This window comes from Diadema setosum, chromosome 5 (genome assembly GCF_964275005.1).
Source record: "Diadema setosum chromosome 5, eeDiaSeto1, whole genome shotgun sequence".
Taxonomy (NCBI): domain Eukaryota; kingdom Metazoa; phylum Echinodermata; class Echinoidea; order Diadematoida; family Diadematidae; genus Diadema; species Diadema setosum.
The window spans coordinates 10,230,921-10,252,404 of NC_092689.1; the positions used below are offsets into that span (position 1 = coordinate 10,230,921).

The window sequence follows — 21,484 nt, forward strand, 5'->3', positions numbered from 1 at the left end:
TGTATGTGTGCGTTTTTGTGCGCGCGCCCGATTTCCAGTAATTAAGACTTAGGTGTGTTCATCAGCGACAGGATCTCAATGAGCACAATCATACTATAGCTGAAGGCTCATGTGTGTACCATCAGTTCCTTTGCGTAAAGCGATTAATTGCGAGTTGTTGCTTTTTGTGTTGTTGGTTTTTTTATTTTTTATTTACAATTATCCATAATAAGTGGTTCATGTGATTGTTTTGGCAATCTAAATTGTCTTCTCGTGACACTGGTTAAGCAATACTCACGTTCATACGCACACTCTGGTTGCCCGAGAGTGGGGTTCACCGAATGGTCAGAAAGTGCGAGCGCCACCGTAAAGGTCATCTTTGTTATGAAGACGAATCGCTTCATAATGGCGGGAACCTTGCGGGGATTTTTCTTCCGGGCACTGACGCCTGGCGTCGGATGCCGCGTAATCGCCTTCACTGACACGGTCGAAATGACTGGCGAAGAGATGAATGAGGCAGCCGCAGCGATGTAAGGTAGAGGAGGAGGAGGAGGAGAAGAAGGAGGAGGAGGAGGAGAAGGAGGAGGAGGAGGAGGAGGAGGAGGAGGAGGAGGAGGAGGAACAGGAAAAACAGGAGGGACATCGCAGCAACAATTTTGCTGATCAAAAGTATGGGTCCTAAAATGTAGTTTGCGACTCGGGTATGATGTGTTGGAAGGAGAGGAGGAGGAGGAGGAGGAGGGGGGGGGGGGGGGGGAGACGGATATCTGGATAATGACAGTCCCGATGGCCAAAGGGTGTATGTAATGGATTTCGGCAAGTCCTGAAGAGGGTTTGAAGAGGAGAGGGAGCAGGGAGATGATGGGCAGGAGGATTAGGAGGAGGAACTCGGGAGAGGGGGTTTGACAACCGTGCTGGTCAAAAGTTCTGGTGCTTTACAGCGTTTGTTCGTCGAGTCGTGAGGAGGATTTGGTTTGGGATGCTGGGGATCTCTCAAGAGTACGAAGAATGCAGAAGGATCGTATTGCCCCTGCGTTGTTCGGTAAGCTCTCGATGGAGAGGAGGTCATAGCAAACATTTCGAGGCTATCGCCATCGCAACGTGTTTCAAGTTGAACTGCGAAACGCACACCAACTTGAAAGCACCTTTCACTTAATATGATGATGATAATGCAAGATCTATTTCGCGTTTAATGCGTAAGTACGGAAGTATAAGCGCTTGAATTGAGATGATAACTGAGACAGCTAAAACAAATTTTAGGTACTTTTTAGAGGATTCCATAATTAGCGATATTGCGGATGCAGATGGGTAACTTAATTGTCCCAAAACATTGCTACAAGGGTACATGATGCTTGTTCTTTACATTTAGTGAAAGTACGGGGTCCAGGAGTTCGTTGTAAATGTGAATAGCTGAAGGTGAGCTAAGGGGGAGACAGGGAGGGAGGGAGAGTAGATGATGACGACGGCGATGATAATGATGATGATGATGATGATGATGATGATGATGGTGGTGGTGGTGGTGGTGGTGATGATCGGGCCGGCCATCTTTTCAAGCAATGCTTACAATGGCGGCCCTCTGCATTATCATTTCTTAAATATAATATTGTTATTGTAATCCCAGCTGCATAGACATGCATACTGTAATATCATTAATTTCCTTTTATATCGTTGTTTATGCAAGTCAAACGACTCTGTTTCAAATATACTTTGTATGTTTCCCATGTTCACGATTATTCAATTTATGTATATATTGATTTGCAGAAAATAAAGTATCTATCAAACAAAAATCTTCATGAAGACGATGATGATGCAAATGAGCAGGAGCCATGTTGTGAATTATTTTCTATATTACAAGATTCTTGAAATAATTAAAGACTGCTTAATCACTGGAACTAAGCAAAGGAACTTGACAGATGAACTATACCTTAGCAAAGAGAACCGTACAATAACCTACCCCCATTCGACCAATAACAGCAATAACATCAATGACGACATCACTGCCTTGCTCAGTAATGCAATTAGGCAATGAGAATATCCTGAAGTCATCATCATTGAAGTTGTGATTAGTGATTGGAGGCGAATCTCCACTTTGGTTTGAAACAAAGGAATGATACATCGAGGGATATAGTAAAGATATGTTCGTATGTCATGAGGAAGAAGCATTGGATCGGGGAGGGGTATATTTCAGGTCCTATCCCCTCCCCTTCAGCGCCTTGCGGTGTACACGTCGATGTATCACTCACAAAACGTTCATGGTTCCCTTGTATCTATGCTACCGCTGAAATGTGATATCATTATGTATCTTGGCAGCGAAATATGTATGGGGGTGGGGTGGGGTAAGAGAGAATTGGTGGGGAAAGAAAGGGAGTCCCCCCCCCCCCACCCCCCGAGATTGGAACGAGGAAGGTAGTAGACTTTTGCTGGGCGGGATGGGGGATGTGGTTATACCCACAATGAGCGTTTCCGCCCCTATTTTGTCATGTGCCAATGCAAACAACAACAAGGCTTATATATATCACACTCTCATGTTGTTGTTTTACTGATTTGCATGGGTTTGATATCATACATGTACACACATACATACGCACACACACAGACGCTAATAAGCTGTTAAAAATTAAAGATTTGTATTTATTTAATTTGGGGCAATTTATGTATACGTACAGCAACAACTCACTCCCCTCCACATTCGATTCTATGTTTCAAAGAAATCAATTATTCCATGACTATCCCACTCGACGTTCCAATGAATTTCACTTACCTCCTTTACGAACAATTCTTGCTAAGAACACACTTATCGATACTGGCCCAACTTATTGGAATTTTCTGAATAATGACATAAAAATTGCACCCTCTATATTTTCACTTAAGAGGAGATTAAAGTCTTTCTTATTGCAATGTCATGTTCCTACAGAATTGAATCAGCCTGTTGGCTCATTTTAATTTCTTTTCGAAGAATTTTGATTACCAATGATATACTGTCACATATTTTCTCGTCCCTGTTGTCCTGAGACACTTACAGAGTAGATTCGATTCTACTTGTATTACTTCCGCATCTATTTCTCTCTATTTTTCCATATTTCCGTATCCTTTCCACGTATCCCATTATTTTTTCGATATAGTTCTCTCGAGGATCGTTGGATCTGTTTTGCCTTTCTGTATGTTGTATTGTCTTCCTATTATGACAGACTTGTCTCGTTCTGTCTTGTATTTAAGTCCCCCTTTATAAGTTTTATCGTCCCAGTCTCGTTTAATGTCCATTCGCCTGTGTATGTGTGTCTGTCTGTTACTCTGTCTTCTTATTTGGCTTCCAGACCTTTTTTTTTAATCTGACTTTATTCCCAATTTTCCCCTTTTTGCATCAGTTCATTTTCTATTGACATTCTGTACCTGAGGGGCCCACATTCTACAAGCATTGCCTTTTTAGTGGGTCCCTCCATTTTTCGATATTTTGTGTAATGTTATATAGTCTATATCACTTCAGTCAATTTTCATTACAACATTATTTGTTACCCCAAGGTTCCACAATTATGTTTTCTCAATTTACTCTGTTTTGATTATATGTAACCTTAATCTCTGTTACCTAAGAAAGTGAAATGTTTATGTTCTTTTCGAAAAATGAAATAAAGTTTGAATTAAATTGAATTGAATTGACATGCATCATATTATTACGCACACACACACACACACACACACACACACACACACATATATATATATATATATATATATATATATATATATATATATATATATATATATATATATAAATGCCTATAGCTTATACATTATACATATATGAATAGATATGATTATAAAGGGTATACATACACATATACATATATCATACATACGTGAATATGTATTATATATGACGTATTCCAGTTATTTAGAAGACTGATGATTGTTTGGAGTCATATCAACTAGACAGCGGTATACAGAGAATGCAAACAAGTGACTTCTCATAGGTCTCGGAGGATAATGAAGGAGGCAGACGTTTATTCCCCTGCACCCGACCCTCTTACTCCCCCCGTCCCATCCCCCCACCACCACCCCCCCCCCCCCCCGTATATACCTCGGTTCCTTACTTTACGCCGCCTGTCTGCTGAGATTGGGGCGTAGCGTAATTGCAGGATGCGAGCCGTGCCTCGGGCAGAGTGCTGGCAAAAGTTGGATGCTAATCCGAGTGGGTGTGATCGTTGAGCAGGAAAGCATTGTCGGGGGGAGAAGGGAATGGTAAAAAAAAAAACAATGTGGTAGCAGAGATACATCTACCTACCCCCTTCACTCTATCCCTTTGTTTCACTGCTGGATGCCATCAGCATTATACGAGATATCATGATTGTTCACGTCCGTATGGATTTCTGTGTGGGCGTGGCAAAACATTCTCCCATGTAAACACGCTTTGTTGTTAACTTGTAGGAGAATAAAACAACAACAACAACAACAACAACAACAATAGCAAAAACCACATTAACAACAACTTAACAAACCAAAGACTCTTCTGAATTTACGGCCATTGCAGTAAACTATGTAAAACGCAAAATCGGAACTTATTCTAACCAGACGTACTTATTCGCAATGTTTTATTTGACATAACTATACAATCTTATTTTTTTGCTTCTATAGGTACCAGGTACTTAAAGAAAATAATATTGATTAAAACAATGATGATCATGATGATGTTTGCATACCAAATTGTTGCAATACTGATACTTCTGTTGACATCAATTTGCTATTGGTATTAAATTTGATTTTAAGAGATATTCTCATGAAATCCATTATCGTGTTTGCGGACAATTCCAATGATTTATCAAACAATGACACTTGTCACGCGTGAACGTAAAGTGATTGATGCGTGTAATGTGAAATAGATAACCTGGCAATAAAACATAATACATGTACTATTATGTTAGGCTATGTAGGACGGGAGGGTGGCTCGCGGTTACAGAAGTGAACGGGGTTAATACGGTCCACGGTGAAGGCAGTGACTCCGCGACTTTAGTTGACGTATAGGAGTCGAAAGATGGACAGAGGAAGGACGAACGCGCGGGGAATTCATCCACTAAGTTGCAGTCTTCTCCCCTTACATTACCCACATTACTGACTAATAGACTCGGGCCTGGAAGCTGGAACAAATCTATTAGGATACTTCCACTCATTCAGTCGCAGCTCGCCTCGACAATAAACGCACCAAATCGGGCCGTAATGGACCGGTATTCTGAGCTGAATAAGGGGTACGAGCAGTCCTCCTGCTATACGCAGAGGTTATTACTTTATTATGGCGTGTGGATCATTTTATGCGAAGTGTGGCCAGCCGAGGAGAATGGATAGAATGTAATAATTAGGCCTGTCGAAGCCTTGTTCGATCGAACGCAGAAGTGGGAAGTGACGAACTTTATTGCATCACATCATTCGTGTCACGTTCACTGGTCAGCCCCCACCCCTCTTTACGGGGAGAAAAAGCACCATTCAAAAGATATCGCGCGTGCGAAGTCGGGAGGGGGATGCGGAGTGCAGTGGTTGCTATAGTGAGGCCAATGTATTCTGTTAGATCATCGGCTGCCTGAACGACCACTCGCAATTAGTAGTTACTGTTTTAATTACCTTACCACCAGTAGCAGATGACCAAGGTCATGGTGGACACATTAGAGAACGTCTGCAACTCCATGGCTTTAAGGTTTTTTGGTTGTTTTTATTTTCTTTAATAAATGTTGAACCTTTCTTCAGTAGCTGTTTGCTGATGATATGCACGGATGATAGTACAAGTTGATATGCTCGGGATTGTGTCCTAAATGATACCAACACAATAGTCCGGCCACTGCAGTTTGGTATCACTTTCCTTTCACAATAGTGTAGGCATTTAATTTTGCTCCAACGCTCATACCAAAAGTCCAGATATTACCTATGGAAAGCGTTGTACTAAATCATGATATTGATACTATCAGAGAGGGCATATACGTTTAACAGACCAGATTACACACACACACACACACACACACACACACACACACACACACACACACAAAGTATTTGTTCCTCATCACAGTATCTTGTGACTAAGGAATCACACTAACATACTCCATTCCCTATATCGACTACCCTTTTTGTCTTATTTTCAACTTTCAACTTTATTTTCACCTCCATCAAAATGAACAAAGAAATTTATTTACATTGCATATACACGGGATATTTGTGATATAGAACAAAATTTGAAAAGGTACATAAGAAAATTATGAAAATGAAAAGTAGATGTGATTACATCTTTGTTAAATACATAAAGCGTATAATACAAGTCAACTAAGGATGAGGATGGAAGTGGAGGGTCCCACTAAGAAGCAAAGCTTGTACGATATGGGACCCTCAGAAAAATACACAAAACATCAATATAAAACAGTCTTACAGTCGACTAAACTGCGTATTTCGACTACAACAAGTCACTTCCGAACCTTTAATTAAGACTTCGAAAGGTTCAACTATGACTTTTTCAACATTGACGTTTCCCCGACACAGTTTTTACGAACTGTGCCAAAGAAAGCAGAAAGCAGTGCACATTGTGACCCCGAAGTATTGTGTCGCATTGGTGTTTAATCCATTGGTGAGAGAATGACACTGCTAAATGCATGAGAGTAGTTATTTTTACACAAATAATACCCTTCCTCCTTCCCCCTCAATATTTATGAGTGGGATGTGCTGCAGCTCCATTACTCTACGCTAACTTTCATGGAAAGAACCCCCTACTACACAGACGATGTTTCCAGAAGAGGGTCGTACGTCTCGCCTTCATGTAGCAATAGATACCTTTGAAACTTTGCTCTGATCTTATTAGCGTGGCTCACGCGGCCCAGAGGTGAAACTCATGCTCGAAAATGCCACGAATGTGCAGTTGATAACTATAACAGCCTCTCCTGTCTCCCTCTATCTATCTGTCTGTCTGTCTATCTATCTATCAATTTATCTATCCATCCATCCATCTATCTATCTATCTATCTATCTATCTATCTATCTATCTATCTATCGTAAGATCGTCTTGTTTTGAAAATGCCACGAATGTGCAGCCGATATCTACAACAGTCTCTCCTGTCTCCCTCTATCAATCTATCAATCTGTCTATCTATCTATCTATCTATCTATCTATCTATCTGTCTATCTATTTACCTGTCTATCTGTTTATCTGTCTATCTATCTATCTATCTATCTATCTATCTATCTATGTTTTCTATTTATCAATTATTCGATCTGTCTATCGTTAGATCGTCTTGTTTCCGTTGTCATTCCAACTAGCAGTCAGGAATTGCAGTTCCGTGTATGAAGGGTGGTGCCAGGTCGATATCCATTATGATTATGTCATTTGCCAGTTTCTTGTGAGACGAAAGGAGGAGACACAAACACAGCATGCTAATAGGAGGATGTTATCTGTGCAAGCGAAAAAGAAAAGAAAACACGAACAGAAGAAGAAAGGCGAGGTAATTCTATTGATGCCGAAAGGCGCATTATACCGGCCTCTTTCGCTTTCGTCTCATCAGAGGTATAATTAGGGCTTCTAGGTTGTTTTTTCTTTTCTTTTCTCTGTCCGCTTGTCTGTGCTGCGTGAGAGCAGCTCTATATCGTCGATTTCTCTTTCATTCATCTCATGTTCGATCGGTCAGTCGTGTTCGGTGTTTTCTACCCGGGAGCGTGTCATCAAGCCCGTCCATTTGGTTCCTCCGTGATTATTCCACTTTTACTTCAAGCTGAAAGGAGCTGAAAGTGATAACATTTTACCAATTGCGGGACCTTAACATCTGAACTAAAGACCTATCTGTTCCAGCCTCTTCCTGAATAATATGCAACATATTGTGGGACCCGGGCGCCTTTATGGTTTGTTTGGTTTTTCAACTGTTATATATCATGTTGTTCGTCATCGCCATCATTATCGTCATCATCATCATCATCATCATCATCATCATCATCATCATCATCATCATCATTTCTTAATAGCCAGCAGCACAGGGAGGGCGTGGTTGGTTTGATCGCGCCAGTCTCCTAGCTCCGTTTTGGTGATCGCCATGCGCAACCCTCATCAAAAATGCCCTTAGAAGATTGTTACCCAGAATGGAGTTATTTCTGCAGTATCGCTAATTTTCATGACACCCCATTTAATTTTCCCCTTTCACTGCCTTTCATTTAATTTGATTGAATGATACGAAGATATGCCATGTTTCTTCCGCACTCTACGAAGTACATGATGTATAGAAAATGTTTGTTGTTGTTGTGTGTGTGTGTGTGTGCGTGTGCGTGTGTTCGTGTTTGTGCGTCATGTGTGTGTGTTAACTCTAGCCTAATTTCCATTCCGTTTCCTCTATTTTAACTGCAGAATAACCGGATTCGAGCAATGGAGGCAATAGTGTACATCCTTGGTAAGTGACACCTTTTTCATGTTTACAGAGTTAAATGATTAAGGACAAAGTTCCTCACAGATAAATTATTATTGTTATTATGGTATACACTCAGCAAAAAAAAAAGAAAGTCAACAATTTTTCGAGTTCATAATATTCATAGAATACATTGTATTTTAATGAAAATCAATGTATTATGTACCATATTAAAGGTAATTTAATTGGCTATCAACCTATTAGGTCAATTCAAAGGGAAACATTACGCATGGGTGAACACATTAGTTTTTGTCCTCCAAGGCACAAAAGTAAAAATTGAAAAAAAAAATGACAAAATGTCTATCATTTGCAAAACGCCCTTTGAGATAACAATGATAAAAAAATAAAAAGTTTAACACAATGAGAGACATGAATGAAAAGGCAAAAATAAGTTTTCGTTCTCTTTATCGCTTTATAACCTCAAACAAAATCAAAGTGGGAAACTTAAGGGGGGAAATAAGATTTTTCTGTCAACTCAAACTTCAAATGAGATTGGGAGTAAGGGCACTAAGATGGTTAAATGAAAAGAATATCTTTATTTCCTTCATTAAATCTAGTAATTTAAGAATTCATTAGACAAATTCAAAAACAAAATATAATTCACAATTTTCCTACTTTGAAAAATCAATTTAAAATCATACTTTTTTTTTTGTTAATATTGCTTCTTTTCGCATTTCATTTGAATTTGGATTTGACAGAAAATTCTTAATTTTCCTCCATTATTTGTAGCCTTTATTTATCCTTTTGGCCTTCTGAGATATTGTAGAGATCATAGGTATATTTTTGGAACTGAATTTATGTTTTTATTGTTTTAAATTTGTATTTTGTTCTTATTGTTACATAGGAGAGCATGTACGCATGAATGACGACTTGTTCATTTTTGCACTCTTTACTTTTGTGCCTTGGAAGAGAAAAATAAAGGTGTTCACCCATGCGTAAAGTTTCCCCTTTCATTGACTCACAAAGTTTATAGCCAATCGAATTACCTTTAATATGATATATGATACATTAACATTTAGCAAAAAAAAATATGAGAAATATAAACTTGAAAGAGTATTTACTCTCTTTCTTTCTTTTTTTTGCTGAGTGTATATTGCCAATGTACATGATTAAATGAGTTTTTCACAATGTCTTATACGATGATGTTGAACTCTATCTTTTGGTCTATAATTTCATGGCAAAATGTGCTTTAAATATCTTTGTAAGAGCAGCCTAGACAAAAACGTAAAATTTTCAGCATTATCGTTGTCATCATTGCAGATATTATGTAATCTGAATTATTTCAGTAACGGAGTATTGAGAGGGAAAAAAATATTTTTATACATATCAGCATACAACGTTTCACCGGTATGATACAAAAGGCATATATCCCCACGTTAGTATAATGGGTTATAATTATTATGTTATGCATTACATTTCACAGTCGAAAGTGGAAAAACGATTAGAATGGCAATCGACGACCATCACACGGCTTCGAATACCAATTGATACATTTTGAATTGCCGAAAACGGCTTTGCGTGTCGCAATAGACGCGCATTATTTCGGCTACAGGGGCATTAGCTGGCATCATTTCATGTTCAAATGAGTCGAAACATTTATCCACAGACTTTCAATGGTGCCATAATCGTTATTACTTTCAGCAGTTATTACATCTCTAAAGGCATCACGTGAAGGTCGTACCTAGAATTTGGATATGTTTCCTGAAAAAAAAAATACAGCAGCAAACTGTTGCTCTTTATATAGATACTCTGTACAACACAGCGGAGGGGCTTAAATAGTGAATATGTAGCAATTTGCCACGTCGTTATGGATGTGATATTTTCACGATTACTGAAATCATGCAAGGGCTAAATTCACACCTATAACCTCGATTGTAATCAGTCTATTACGTTTTTAGGTGTAAAATTCGGTACTACTCCAGCACAAAGAATAACCGAATTCAATTCAAGCATAGCTCGTAACACAGTCGTTTTGAGGCTCACTTCAAAACAACCCAATGAACATAACTCAGTTTTGGTTGTTGTTGTTTTTTTTTTCACTTATTCCTTCTTGTATTTCAATTTAATGATCATGTTTGCAGTTAAAATTGTTAAAGCTCTCTATCGTACCTTTTCACTGATGTAATGAATCGAACAAAGTTAAACTGGCCTCACCGATCAGAGGCCTTTATTTTTACACAAGGTCTTAGAAATTCAGCGTAGCAGTATCGACCCAGCATGCATGTATATAGATGGAATGGATAGCATGGGTAGTAGAAAAAGGCGTAAAGCTTCTCTTGAGACAAATTTACTGGACATCTTCTGCCATATAGTCGCTATCAAAAATGTCAGATGTATTTAATTGATGGAAGAATTAAGTAGGATAAGTTCATACATAGCAAAAGCAGTTTGTTTGCATGTAAACGAAAAGTTTCACATCTTTGTTTTACACATTCTTTGATTGATGTTGATGAGTTGTCAATGACGGTGTTGTGTTTTACTGTCGAGGAAAGACATTAATATAGAATGTCCCTTCTTCAGAGGAAAATCACTCGACATTCCATCCTCTTCTTTTTTTCCAGCAATATTCTTATCCGTGCAATCACTGGGTGCAACAACAGAAGGCGGCAGGACGCAAAATGGCCAGGAGTTACTCGAGTTACTCGACTCTACTTCGCCTACTCCGGTCGTTCAGACTTCACGTGGGAGTAGAACATTTGTGACGGACGCTTTTAAACAAAACATCACGACCTTGCAAAATTCTCTATTAACCGAGTCGCCCACAGTGAATAGTCACAAAGAAAGTTCTACATTAAATTCGGTCGGTGAAAGGACAGAATCGTCAACTTCATTTTCAGTGAGCAATGCAAAAACACCGTCAAATGATAGTATTCAAAGAACTACAGCTCCCGGAGTTCGGAGCACATTGACAACGTCGAACAGTAACGACGTAAATACGTCCACTGGATATCCTGATGTATCCACAACTCCTGCAGGGAGCAGATTTAGCCCGACTTCCTCCCATGGGAATGGAGAGCACACGAGTGTTTTTGAGATTACCTCGCAGTTTTCAGAAGCCTCCGAGAACATGACAGTACTTACCACAACCGAGTTGGTTGCCCCTTCAACCCCCGTCCGCTCTCCGACCTCCTCAGCCACTTCTACGGCACCACCGAAAGTTTCAGCGTCCATCACAACGGCTGTGGCTGATGGCATGCTTCCAGATATTAACTCGACGGAAAGAAGTTCGACGGGCGCAAGTTCTAGTTTCAGCTCTGTCCAGAATGTCTCCTTCATGCAGTCGATGGAACCGCAGAACGCTTCAGTACACCCAACACCTGCGATAATGTCCACCATGCCCTTAACGGAATCTATTGGTCCCGAAGATCTCACAACTCCAGGTCTGTCTACAAGGCAAATCACATTAAACACTGGTAGTCCCTCGAATGGGACCCCACTTAAGATAAGTACAGAAGGATCGGAGACGGTTGTTACTGTCACCGCTCTTGTTACGGATTTTGCGACTGAGCCTATGCTACTTACCGAAGTCCAAGAGACCGAAATTATAAGCGAACTAGCAACTGATACATCAGCAGATTCGACGACACCCAGTCTTCTGCTAAACGCCACCGCGACTCCTCCGACAACCATTCAACCGGAGCCAAGCTCGTCAATGCTTACGGAAGCCATAACGGAACTCGTCCCGGATTCCGCTTCTGAAGTGTCGGTGGAGACGCCGGAGGAGTTGCTGACGGTCGAGACGTCCACCGAAGTCGTGACGTACATCGACACGACGGATGATGGCTCGACAGATGTTACCGACCCCATTCGTGATTCAACCACGCCCATCGCAACGACACCAGTGTCGGGTAAGTGTTCCTATATAGTCACCCATTTTCAAAAGCATGGATGTAAAAACCGAAGGTAGAAAACCAAGGCTCTTGGCGTTTTGCTCTGGTGTCATTCCGTTCATTTCATGTTCTTGGTCTTGGTCTTGTGTTATCCAACTCCCGATCGAAATTCCCCTGAAAAGGTATAACTCAAGAGGCTATGGAGGAAAGTTATCGGATGCCAGTAAAGGGGTAGGTTGAGAGGGGAAATTAGCTCAGATACAAGATGTACTGTGTGATTCTATTGCGTATGAGCACGCACATTTAATTTGAAGTTAGCATACAGAAGAGAGTTTAGAGCTCATTCGTGGGGAGATTAGTAGGAATTGATTGACATCAGCTGGACAGGTGGGCATGGTGATGACGTGATTGGCTCCATTTGTCACCATTTCACCACTTAGTTTTGCTTCAACCCTCTACTTCATCAAATCATGGTTAGGGCTCTCAGACGGCAAAACCTTCATTTTCAGAGCAAATACAGGAAAACATCTTTTTTTTAATCGGTATATAATTGCGTGTTGTCTTTCTTTAATGTTCATGATCTAATGTCATAATTAGCTCAGATATTTACAAATTTGGAAAGTAAGTTTGAAGTGGGTTGTTTATAGGCTATACGTGCTGTTGCTGAGCAAGGATATTGTTTATTAGAAGTGAGGTTTGACATCATAATTATGTTACTTTTTTTTTCTCCCGCCATTGCAGCAACCCCGGCACCTGAGCTCTGTGACTTCGAGGTCGCTCCGACATCCGTGCACGTTTGCCTCTGCAACTCGTCCCTCGCTGCGTCCAACTACACATATCGAGTGGAACTGGTGCGCTGTCTCCACGGCAACGGGACTGGTCCGGACGTACCCGTCCATACCGATCGCCAAGAGCCCAGGCCTGGGTGCTGGAATATCAGCGTTCCCCTTGGCGGTTCTTATCGGCTGGTCGTCACTGCTTTCGATGGATTCGGGGGCAACGCGAGCACGCCGACGTCCTATTTTTATACAAGTAAGTTTGCATGACAGCGCGGCAGGAAGGCGGGCTCTGAGTTGTAGGAGTCACCCGCTGACAGATATTGGTCCCTGTGCGCGCGCTTACTACTCGATGTATCACGGCAGGAACACTCATAGTTCAGTGTCAAAAGTAGGTAATGCAGAATTGTGACAGGCATTTACTCGAGCAATGCAGCGACAGGCAGCAGTGCGACCTGCCCAGTTCTGTTTGGCATTCTCTATAGATGTAAATATTTTGGGCAAACAGAGAGAGCCTAGGAGCCCCTTTCGCGCCCTCTAGAAGGTTAGTAAAAAAAAAAAAACAAAACGAAGAAAAGTTGTTGCTAACTGAAAACGTTACTTCCGTCACTGGTGACGTCTGCCAAGTCTAGAACAAAAGCGAGATCTCTCTCCGGTGCCAAATCTCAGGATTTGCGAAACAGTGAGACACAGCTCACCGCTTACATGACAGAGGGGCATGTCCCTTCGAAAAGGGGGAACACGTCATTTTGTTTGGGATTTCGCCTTCAAAGGAAGTGGAGCTTTAAAAACACGCTTTGGTCTCTGTTGGAAGGGTGTAAGACAAAAGCACGTCACATAACAGCAGCCGAACGTCACCTCGATTGGGCGGATGGAGTTATTACACAGCGCTAACGTGCTGGGCTTCATGACACTACGTATCGTGCAGGGACAGGGCTAGTTCTCGGGGGTCGAAATATCATGCGGAGTGTTACCGTGCCTACCTCGATGTCACGTCTGCGAACGAAATCTGAGCTTTCTAGCTGGGCTCTCCTCATCTGCCTCATTACCATGCCTTGTTGGAATAATAATCACGTGATTGCCCTCACGCCGTATTTTAAGATAGGTAAGTGGAAAAGTTCAATATACGCGCTGAGTTGCTGGAAATTTGGGGGAAAGGGTTCTATCAAGGGGCGTCCTGAGTCATCGAAGAACAAAACTTTCCTAAGCAAGGACTTAACTTTGACGATTTTTCCCCCTTGCTCAATAGGACCTTAGTCTTATCAAATCGACCAGCCTCAAGTTAGACATAATGCTTGATATCGCTTGTCATATATTAGAGCGCAAAAAGAGTGACGAGCATTTAAGTGTTATCTTTTAGTTTGCTTGGTATAACTGCTCTTACAGTGACCCAATCAGTCAGGGTCATTCACCAATTGTCACTGGTGCATCATGCCAGACAATCCCAGGTCGTGAAGAAACACTCACACACTCTCTCACACACACAGACACCACACACATATATTTAACTGTATATGCATATGTCAATCAGCAAAACTATCAACCATTTAGCGCTTATTACACATATTATCTTATTCCACAGAAGTAATTCACCGCGGTATAAATCTGAATCAGCCAAAAGCTTTGCCTTGCATAACGTTATAGTCTGGAAACAAAAAGATTGTTAGAAACATTGGATGCAGCTTACAAACGAGATTATACCAACTAGCAAGGGCTAAAACGACGGTACATGTATTTGTTGTTTTCCAAATTCCCTTGTTTTCCAGCCGAATTCTAGATGAGGTGTTGTGTTTATATCGTGTATATATTGTATAATAAAACAGCAGTTTCTGTTTTCGTTATCTTGTGGAGTACGTACCACTATTATAATCTCGTATGTGCATCTTAAAGGTCCTGCTTACTTTTGGGAACAGTGATTTAAAAAAAAAAATTGTCAGGGATATGACATTTAATACATATGTGTTGGTCTGTTGTACCACAAAACATCCTATCATATAAAATTTTCGCAATAAAGCCTAAGATATAAGGAGATATCAGTATTTTTCTCAAACCGTAACTGAAGACGATTTAATGGTAAAAGGGTAAATGGTAAAAAAAAAAATGTTAAAAGTATAACTTTAACGAGAATACATAGACTGAATGAATTACCGTGAAAATTGATAAACATGGTCACATCGAGCTTTGCTTGGGGAAAACCGATAGAAAAGGATTATTTCATCAAAGGAAATTGTCCATACACGCATGGCACGCGAATGTAATGCATTATTTTTGTGGGGTTTTTTTTTGCGATAGAGGAGGTACTTGTCTCGCCTCCTTGGTACGATGTATTCATGCAGGTTATGTTAGACAACTTTCAGAGTACAGTAATCGTGCCTGTATAATTATGTAGGGCCTACCCTCTCTTCTACTCTCTATCCCTCTGCCTGGCATTTCTGTATACCGTTATATTTCGTTCTCCCGTACTGTAATATTACCTCTCTGTCGCCTCATATGTCGCACTGATATCAGTTCTTCCCACGTCTTCTCTCACAACCTCGTTTAATTTTCCTCTCCTCGTATCTCCTTGCACGTTAGTCATTCCACACCTCACCTCGAGGTAACTGAAATATCACTCGATAGATCCATGATTACTCATGATATTTCGTGTGGGTGGCAGTCATGTTTTCGACTCCCTCTTTCTAATGTGTGTTTACATCCACAAATCTCTCAACGCGCAGGTCTGCAGCCGCCCTATCTCTCCGTCATCAAGCGCGCAACCCCCGACCCCACCCTTGACCTCATTTGGGACTTCCAACAAGAAGCATTCGTGGATTACGTCACAGTCTACATGCAGGTGGACGATGATGAGTACATGCAGAAACTGACTTGGATAAGCGTAGGAAGGAATGCCATACAGGGAATGTTCTCCTACTTTACCACAAGGTTTGGGGCGAAGCATACATTTCAAGTGCAGATACACTCCAGTAATGAATCTGTCTTCTCAAACAAAGCCAGCTACATCCTGGGTGAGAGTTTCGTTCTTTTCCTTTTCTCTTTCTTAAAGATTTATTCACGGATAACTTTCTCATTTGAAGAATGTAGTGTTACAATCGGATAGCTAGCCAAGGAAATTAAGACATCAGTTCAGGTTTAATCCAACAGATGACTGAAAAAACAACCAAAAGTTGTTTAGAAAGCTTGAAAGCTCGTAGTGTCCCACTGTGCAATGAGCAAGCATATCAAATGCTCTGTGAGAGGTGTCGTAATTTCTAATGCGCCGATGATTCTTGAGCTTAATACAGCTTATCATGGCTTAGTAGTCGAAACCATCTAGTAATCTGACACCTGCTACAAATGTCCACCACTGCCCCCCTCCTCAAGAAAAAAAAAGAGATCCCAAGGGGACTTCGACAATTTGTGCATCCTACCAGGTACAGTGTTATGATACTCAAAGATTAAGAAATTAATAAAACACACAGAAATGTATTTCCTTACAGGGACCGAAGAAACGATTGTGTGAAGTCAGGTATGAATTTCTTTCAGTTTCCACTTGTACGACGTTTCTGGTCTTTCGTAAGTCATAGTATACCAACCACATTGCAATTGCTTCATCTCTGTCTTTCCACAGCTCCGTTGATCCCTGAGAAGGCTGATGTGACAAACGTCACAGAGCGGAATATAACACTGCAACTGGCTCCCCTGGAATGCAAGACTTGCTCGTACCTGGTTCGTTACAAACCCACGGGAGTGCGCGATCCCGTCGTAGACACGGAGCAATTGCCTGTGGAGTGCCAAGCAACTCCGGGAACCCGCCACCAGAGGTCCGATTGCTACACCGTTATCGCGGATCTGGTACCAGGCACCTCCTACGACATACAGGTCTTTACGGTCAGCTATGAGAAGTTCAGCTCCGGATCATTTGGCGTCCAGAGGAGAACGTGTACGTATCAGAAATTATTATGAAATTGTAAAATGGATCCGAATCAAATGATTGCCTGAGCTATCACATGAACAGTCTTTTGTTTTGCCTATATAGGGTCTAACTTTACTTTTCCCAGACCTAAATTTTCCGCTCAGATGCATAACATGCCTATGTATTGCAAATGCATTGCAGTATGTTCTTTTTGTGGGAGGTTCAGTTAGCTCGGAGATAGTGTTAGCCTTGGAATCTTCTGAAAATGGCTGTTTTAGAATTTAAATCACGGTACTATTTTATAAAACAAATAATGCATATTACTTGGTCGGGCGTTAGTGAAATCATCCACCTTTCGTAACTTTTGAACATTTCAAAAGACTCCGTTTCGCCTCGTGTGTTTCTGACTGTTCCGAAGTTATCATTGGATGGATAATTCTTATTAACAACCTGAGTAATGTGCGTTAATTGTATATTATCATCGTGCCAGACAACAATGTCCTGTGCACAAAGTAGGGTTCAGTCACGAAAAAGCTGACCACAGGCAGATTATGTTATTCAAAAGTGATATCGCCAAATGCATTGCTTCTCTACAAGGAAGTAGTCTAGTTCAGCGACCAAGTCGCCCACTGATGACCAGGGCAGGTCCATGATTTAAACCCTAACCCACGATAGCAATATATTTGCCACGAGACACATTTCTATCATTTAATGTCTCAATAAATGATACAGTTATCTGTGCACGAGACGATGATGGAAGTTACACTAATCATACTAGTGGAGATGACGCCTGTCCGGTGATCAGGAGGTCGTGGGTTCGAATCCCTCTCGAGTATGTACGCCCATGATTTTTTTATCATGGCTACTACTAAAACACTGATCAATTCAGTGCTTATTTACGTCGATGCAGGGCAATTTGTCAATCAGTTGCAATAATCATACTGTTCTTGCATGCAAGAACAGGCAGAGAATGTAATACTATCATCGCTGAGTTTAGGTTATTGTGCATGATGTTTTTGTTGTTGTTGTTTGGATTCTGATAAACTTTGTTATAGAGGTTATATCTAAGTCCCAAAATTTCCTTTCTTTGCCTTCTATTTTGTTTAGTACCCTCGTCACCACTAAACGTGACGGTAACGAACGTTACCAAAGAGACCATCACTCTCTCGTGGTCGCATGGGGACGGCTACAGGACGCACTACGTCCTGCGAGCATGGGCCGAACACAGCGAAGAAGTCGGGGAGGTGCACGGGGACGTCACGCACTTCACTTTCCACAATCTTTTGCCTGGGGCCAGCTATGTTGTCTCCATCACAGCCGGAGTCTACCGTATACATGGTGTTTACGTCATCGTAACAAATAGGACCCTGCCGACAGGTAAAGACTGAACGCGTGCCAGACTTAAGGGAGGATTAGTCATCGAGTTGTCGACGCGTTTTGTTTAAATAAAGAGTAGACATCTCTCAGGGTGAACGAAAAAGTAACGAGGTAGCTCGTTTCAAGCTTGTGCACGTCGGCTTTTTATGCAACCCATTTCACGTCAACTGCTGTATCAATTCATCCCCCACAAGATTTCCGTATTACAATGTACCATAAACTTTGGGCATCACCTAACAGGTTGCCATGGACAGTGGGTTTAATGACTTTTACGTACAGTTAGGTGCATATTCGTATTTACAATATTGCCGTCAGGTCTTAATCACCTCACACGAAGTTAAAGTAAGGCTTGTTTGGGGGTTTTTTCGTGAAACTAGAAAGGACTCGATTATAAGAAAAAGAAAGTCATCATGGACATCACTTAAAGAAGTCTTATTAAATTTCTTGATCCCTTACAGACAGATGAGGCTTGGTTTAAGATCAAGAGCATCAAAGACGTACTTTATTGACTTCTATCAAACCGTTTTCCGTTTCCCCCTTTTTCTAAAAAAAAAGAAAAATGTCGTCCGACAGTGGCAATATGCACCCATGAACACACAATGCTTATTGACCAATATTAGTCCAGTCCTGACCAGTCTTGCACGAGAAAGTTTTGACTCAAAGTGTCTGTTGCCATGATGCTTCAGGCCCACTAAAATTCATTGGAAAATGGTAGGTTGAATAGTTTAGTCCACCACCTCGACAAGCACTTTTGAGTATGCTTCCAGCTTCGCAAATGCTAATGTGGTATAGACATATCAATCTTCCTTTAAATGAACATGACGCATAGAGGTCACGTTGTTGTAGAACCATAACTCAGCTCAATTCCTATGTTTTCGTAAAGATTTCTTACACCATCTGTGCACACAATTATGTCGCTTACCCATCCCTTGGAAAGCTCAACTTATTCATCTTCGCCTGAACAGTAAACTGTATCAATAAGATCATTGTATTACGAAAGAAAACGTATACTACTTTAGTCAACTTTAAGGTCCTTCTGTATGTAACCTTTGACCTCATAGAACCAGGTCCCGTGGATCGGCTCCAGCTGGAATTGCTCCAAGAACCTCAACAGATCAGGCTGGGATTCCTGGCCCCTATGCGTCCCAATGGTGTTCTTCGGGGCTACAGAGTCAAGTACAGTGGCAACAGGACAGGGGTAGGTCCAGACATGCCATGGAGCCACTACGATTTGAATTATGTACCACCCTAGTATAATATGCCTGTTCATTATACTTTATTTAACTACGGAAGACTTATACTAAGATACCACACAATGTTCTTATGAAGTCTGTCTCAGTGTATATTCGGTTCGGTTATAGAATGACAACAACTGACTCACGTTTAAAACACACACGCATACACTACACACGCGTTATAGTATGCTGACACAGCACAATATAACGAATGTTCCGCCTGAAGTGCTTAGAATCCGCCTTTGCTTAGAAGTTAATCTAGCTGACTAAAGGATATCTTCCATTATGTAGAGTGGAAACTATGACCGCTTGTTTGTTAGGAAAATATTAATTACGCTTAATTATCCCAGTGACTCTTGGTTACGACGCATGCAAATTTATCCAAATTTAGTCGAAATCATCATGTGTTTGTTCAACGCTCACGAGGTGGTTCATGTCCACTCAACGATAATAGTATAAAAGTACCATGAAGAATGCCATCAAAATGTATATATATGATTGTTGTAGGATATATTTGTTGGTTACTTCTTTCATTTCGAATTGTTGACTTTATGGGCGCATATATGCGTGCGTTTTAAAGTGTGTGCATGTCTGTAGGTTCTGAGTTTAATGAACTCCGTATATTTATGTATGGCAGCATGATTAACACTTTCACAAGCCGTGACAGCTCGTCTTAAAGATCCTGTTTACCTTTGGGAGCAGTGATTTAAAAAAAAAATCAAGACATCACTTTTAATGCATAATATTATGTGTAGGTCAGTTGTATCACAAAACACCCTATCATATATATATATTTTATGCAATAAAGTCTAAAATGTAAGGAGATATCACTGTTTTCTCATTATACCATAACTGTAGGCGGTTTAGTCTGGAAACATTTTGATTATTATTATTGTTGACATTTTGTATATTTAACAATACTTTACATCGATTATACTTGTTCAAATTTATACATTGGTTGTTTCGATCCCTAACTCACATTCAATTTTCAGAACTATTTTGAAGCACTAATGCTGGGTTTGTTTCATCTGCAAATGGCAAAGTATACCTTTAAGCATTTTTATGATTGGATTTCAATAAACTGTCTCACTCGCTACCATGGATTTATTGTTTATGTGGGTTTTTTTTTCAACTTTGTCAAACAGGAATCCAGGATCTGTTCGAAGGATCAGAGATTTTTACCCGTATCTCAGACTTCAGTCATCATTGAACAGCTCAAAGGAGGATGTAACTACACCTTTATTGTGAGTTCCTCTAAAAAAAAATATCTATGATTTCCACCGGATTGGTTGGATAGATATCAAAATAGATAGATAGATAGATAGATAGATAGATAGATAGATAGATAGATAGATAGATAGATAGAAGGAGACAGAAGAGGCTGTTATAGTTATCAACCGCACATTCGTGGCATTTTCGAGCATGAGTTTCACCTCTGGGCCGCGTGAGCCACGCTAATAAGAAACAGAGCAAAGTTTCAAAGGTATCTATTGCTACATGAAGGCGAGACTTACGACCCGTTCTGGAAACATTGCCTGTGTAGCAGCTAGCAGGAGGTTCTTTCCATGAAAGTTACTGTAGAGTAATGGCGCTGCAGCACATCCCACTCATAAATATTGAGGGGGAAGGAGGAAGGGGTATTATTTGTGTAAAAATAACTACTAGTACTCTCATGCATTTAGCAGTGTCATTCTCACACAAATGGATTAAATACCAATCCAACACAATACTTCTTTATTGTGAGTTCCTCTGAAAAATATTTCTGATTCACTGGATTGGTTGGATAGATATCAAAATAGATAGATAGATTGATTGATAGAGCATATAGATAGATATAAAATGAATGGATAGATATACAGACAGATAGATGTTATTTGGATAGGTAGATATCAATGTGGATAGATGGATAAATAGATAGATATATAAGGATAAATAAATGTATAGATAGAGAGATAGGTAGACAGCTAAATAGATGGTAGAT

The 21,484-nt window shown here is 40.6% G+C and overlaps 1 protein-coding gene across 1 annotated transcript in view; it reads left to right on the forward strand.

Moving 5' to 3' along the window:
• LOC140229072 (phosphatidylinositol phosphatase PTPRQ-like) overlaps positions 1-21,484 on the forward strand; it is a 93,367-nt gene that overhangs the window by 53,695 nt on the left and 18,188 nt on the right. The window contains exons 3-10 of the mRNA XM_072309332.1: positions 8,336-8,378; positions 10,955-12,241; positions 12,965-13,255; positions 15,717-16,004; positions 16,607-16,918; positions 17,999-18,268; positions 19,330-19,466; positions 20,649-20,747. Of these exons, the coding sequence (XP_072165433.1) occupies positions 8,336-8,378; positions 10,955-12,241; positions 12,965-13,255; positions 15,717-16,004; positions 16,607-16,918; positions 17,999-18,268; positions 19,330-19,466; positions 20,649-20,747 (2,727 nt within the window). The remainder of the gene's footprint in view (positions 1-8,335; positions 8,379-10,954; positions 12,242-12,964; positions 13,256-15,716; positions 16,005-16,606; positions 16,919-17,998; positions 18,269-19,329; positions 19,467-20,648; positions 20,748-21,484) is intronic.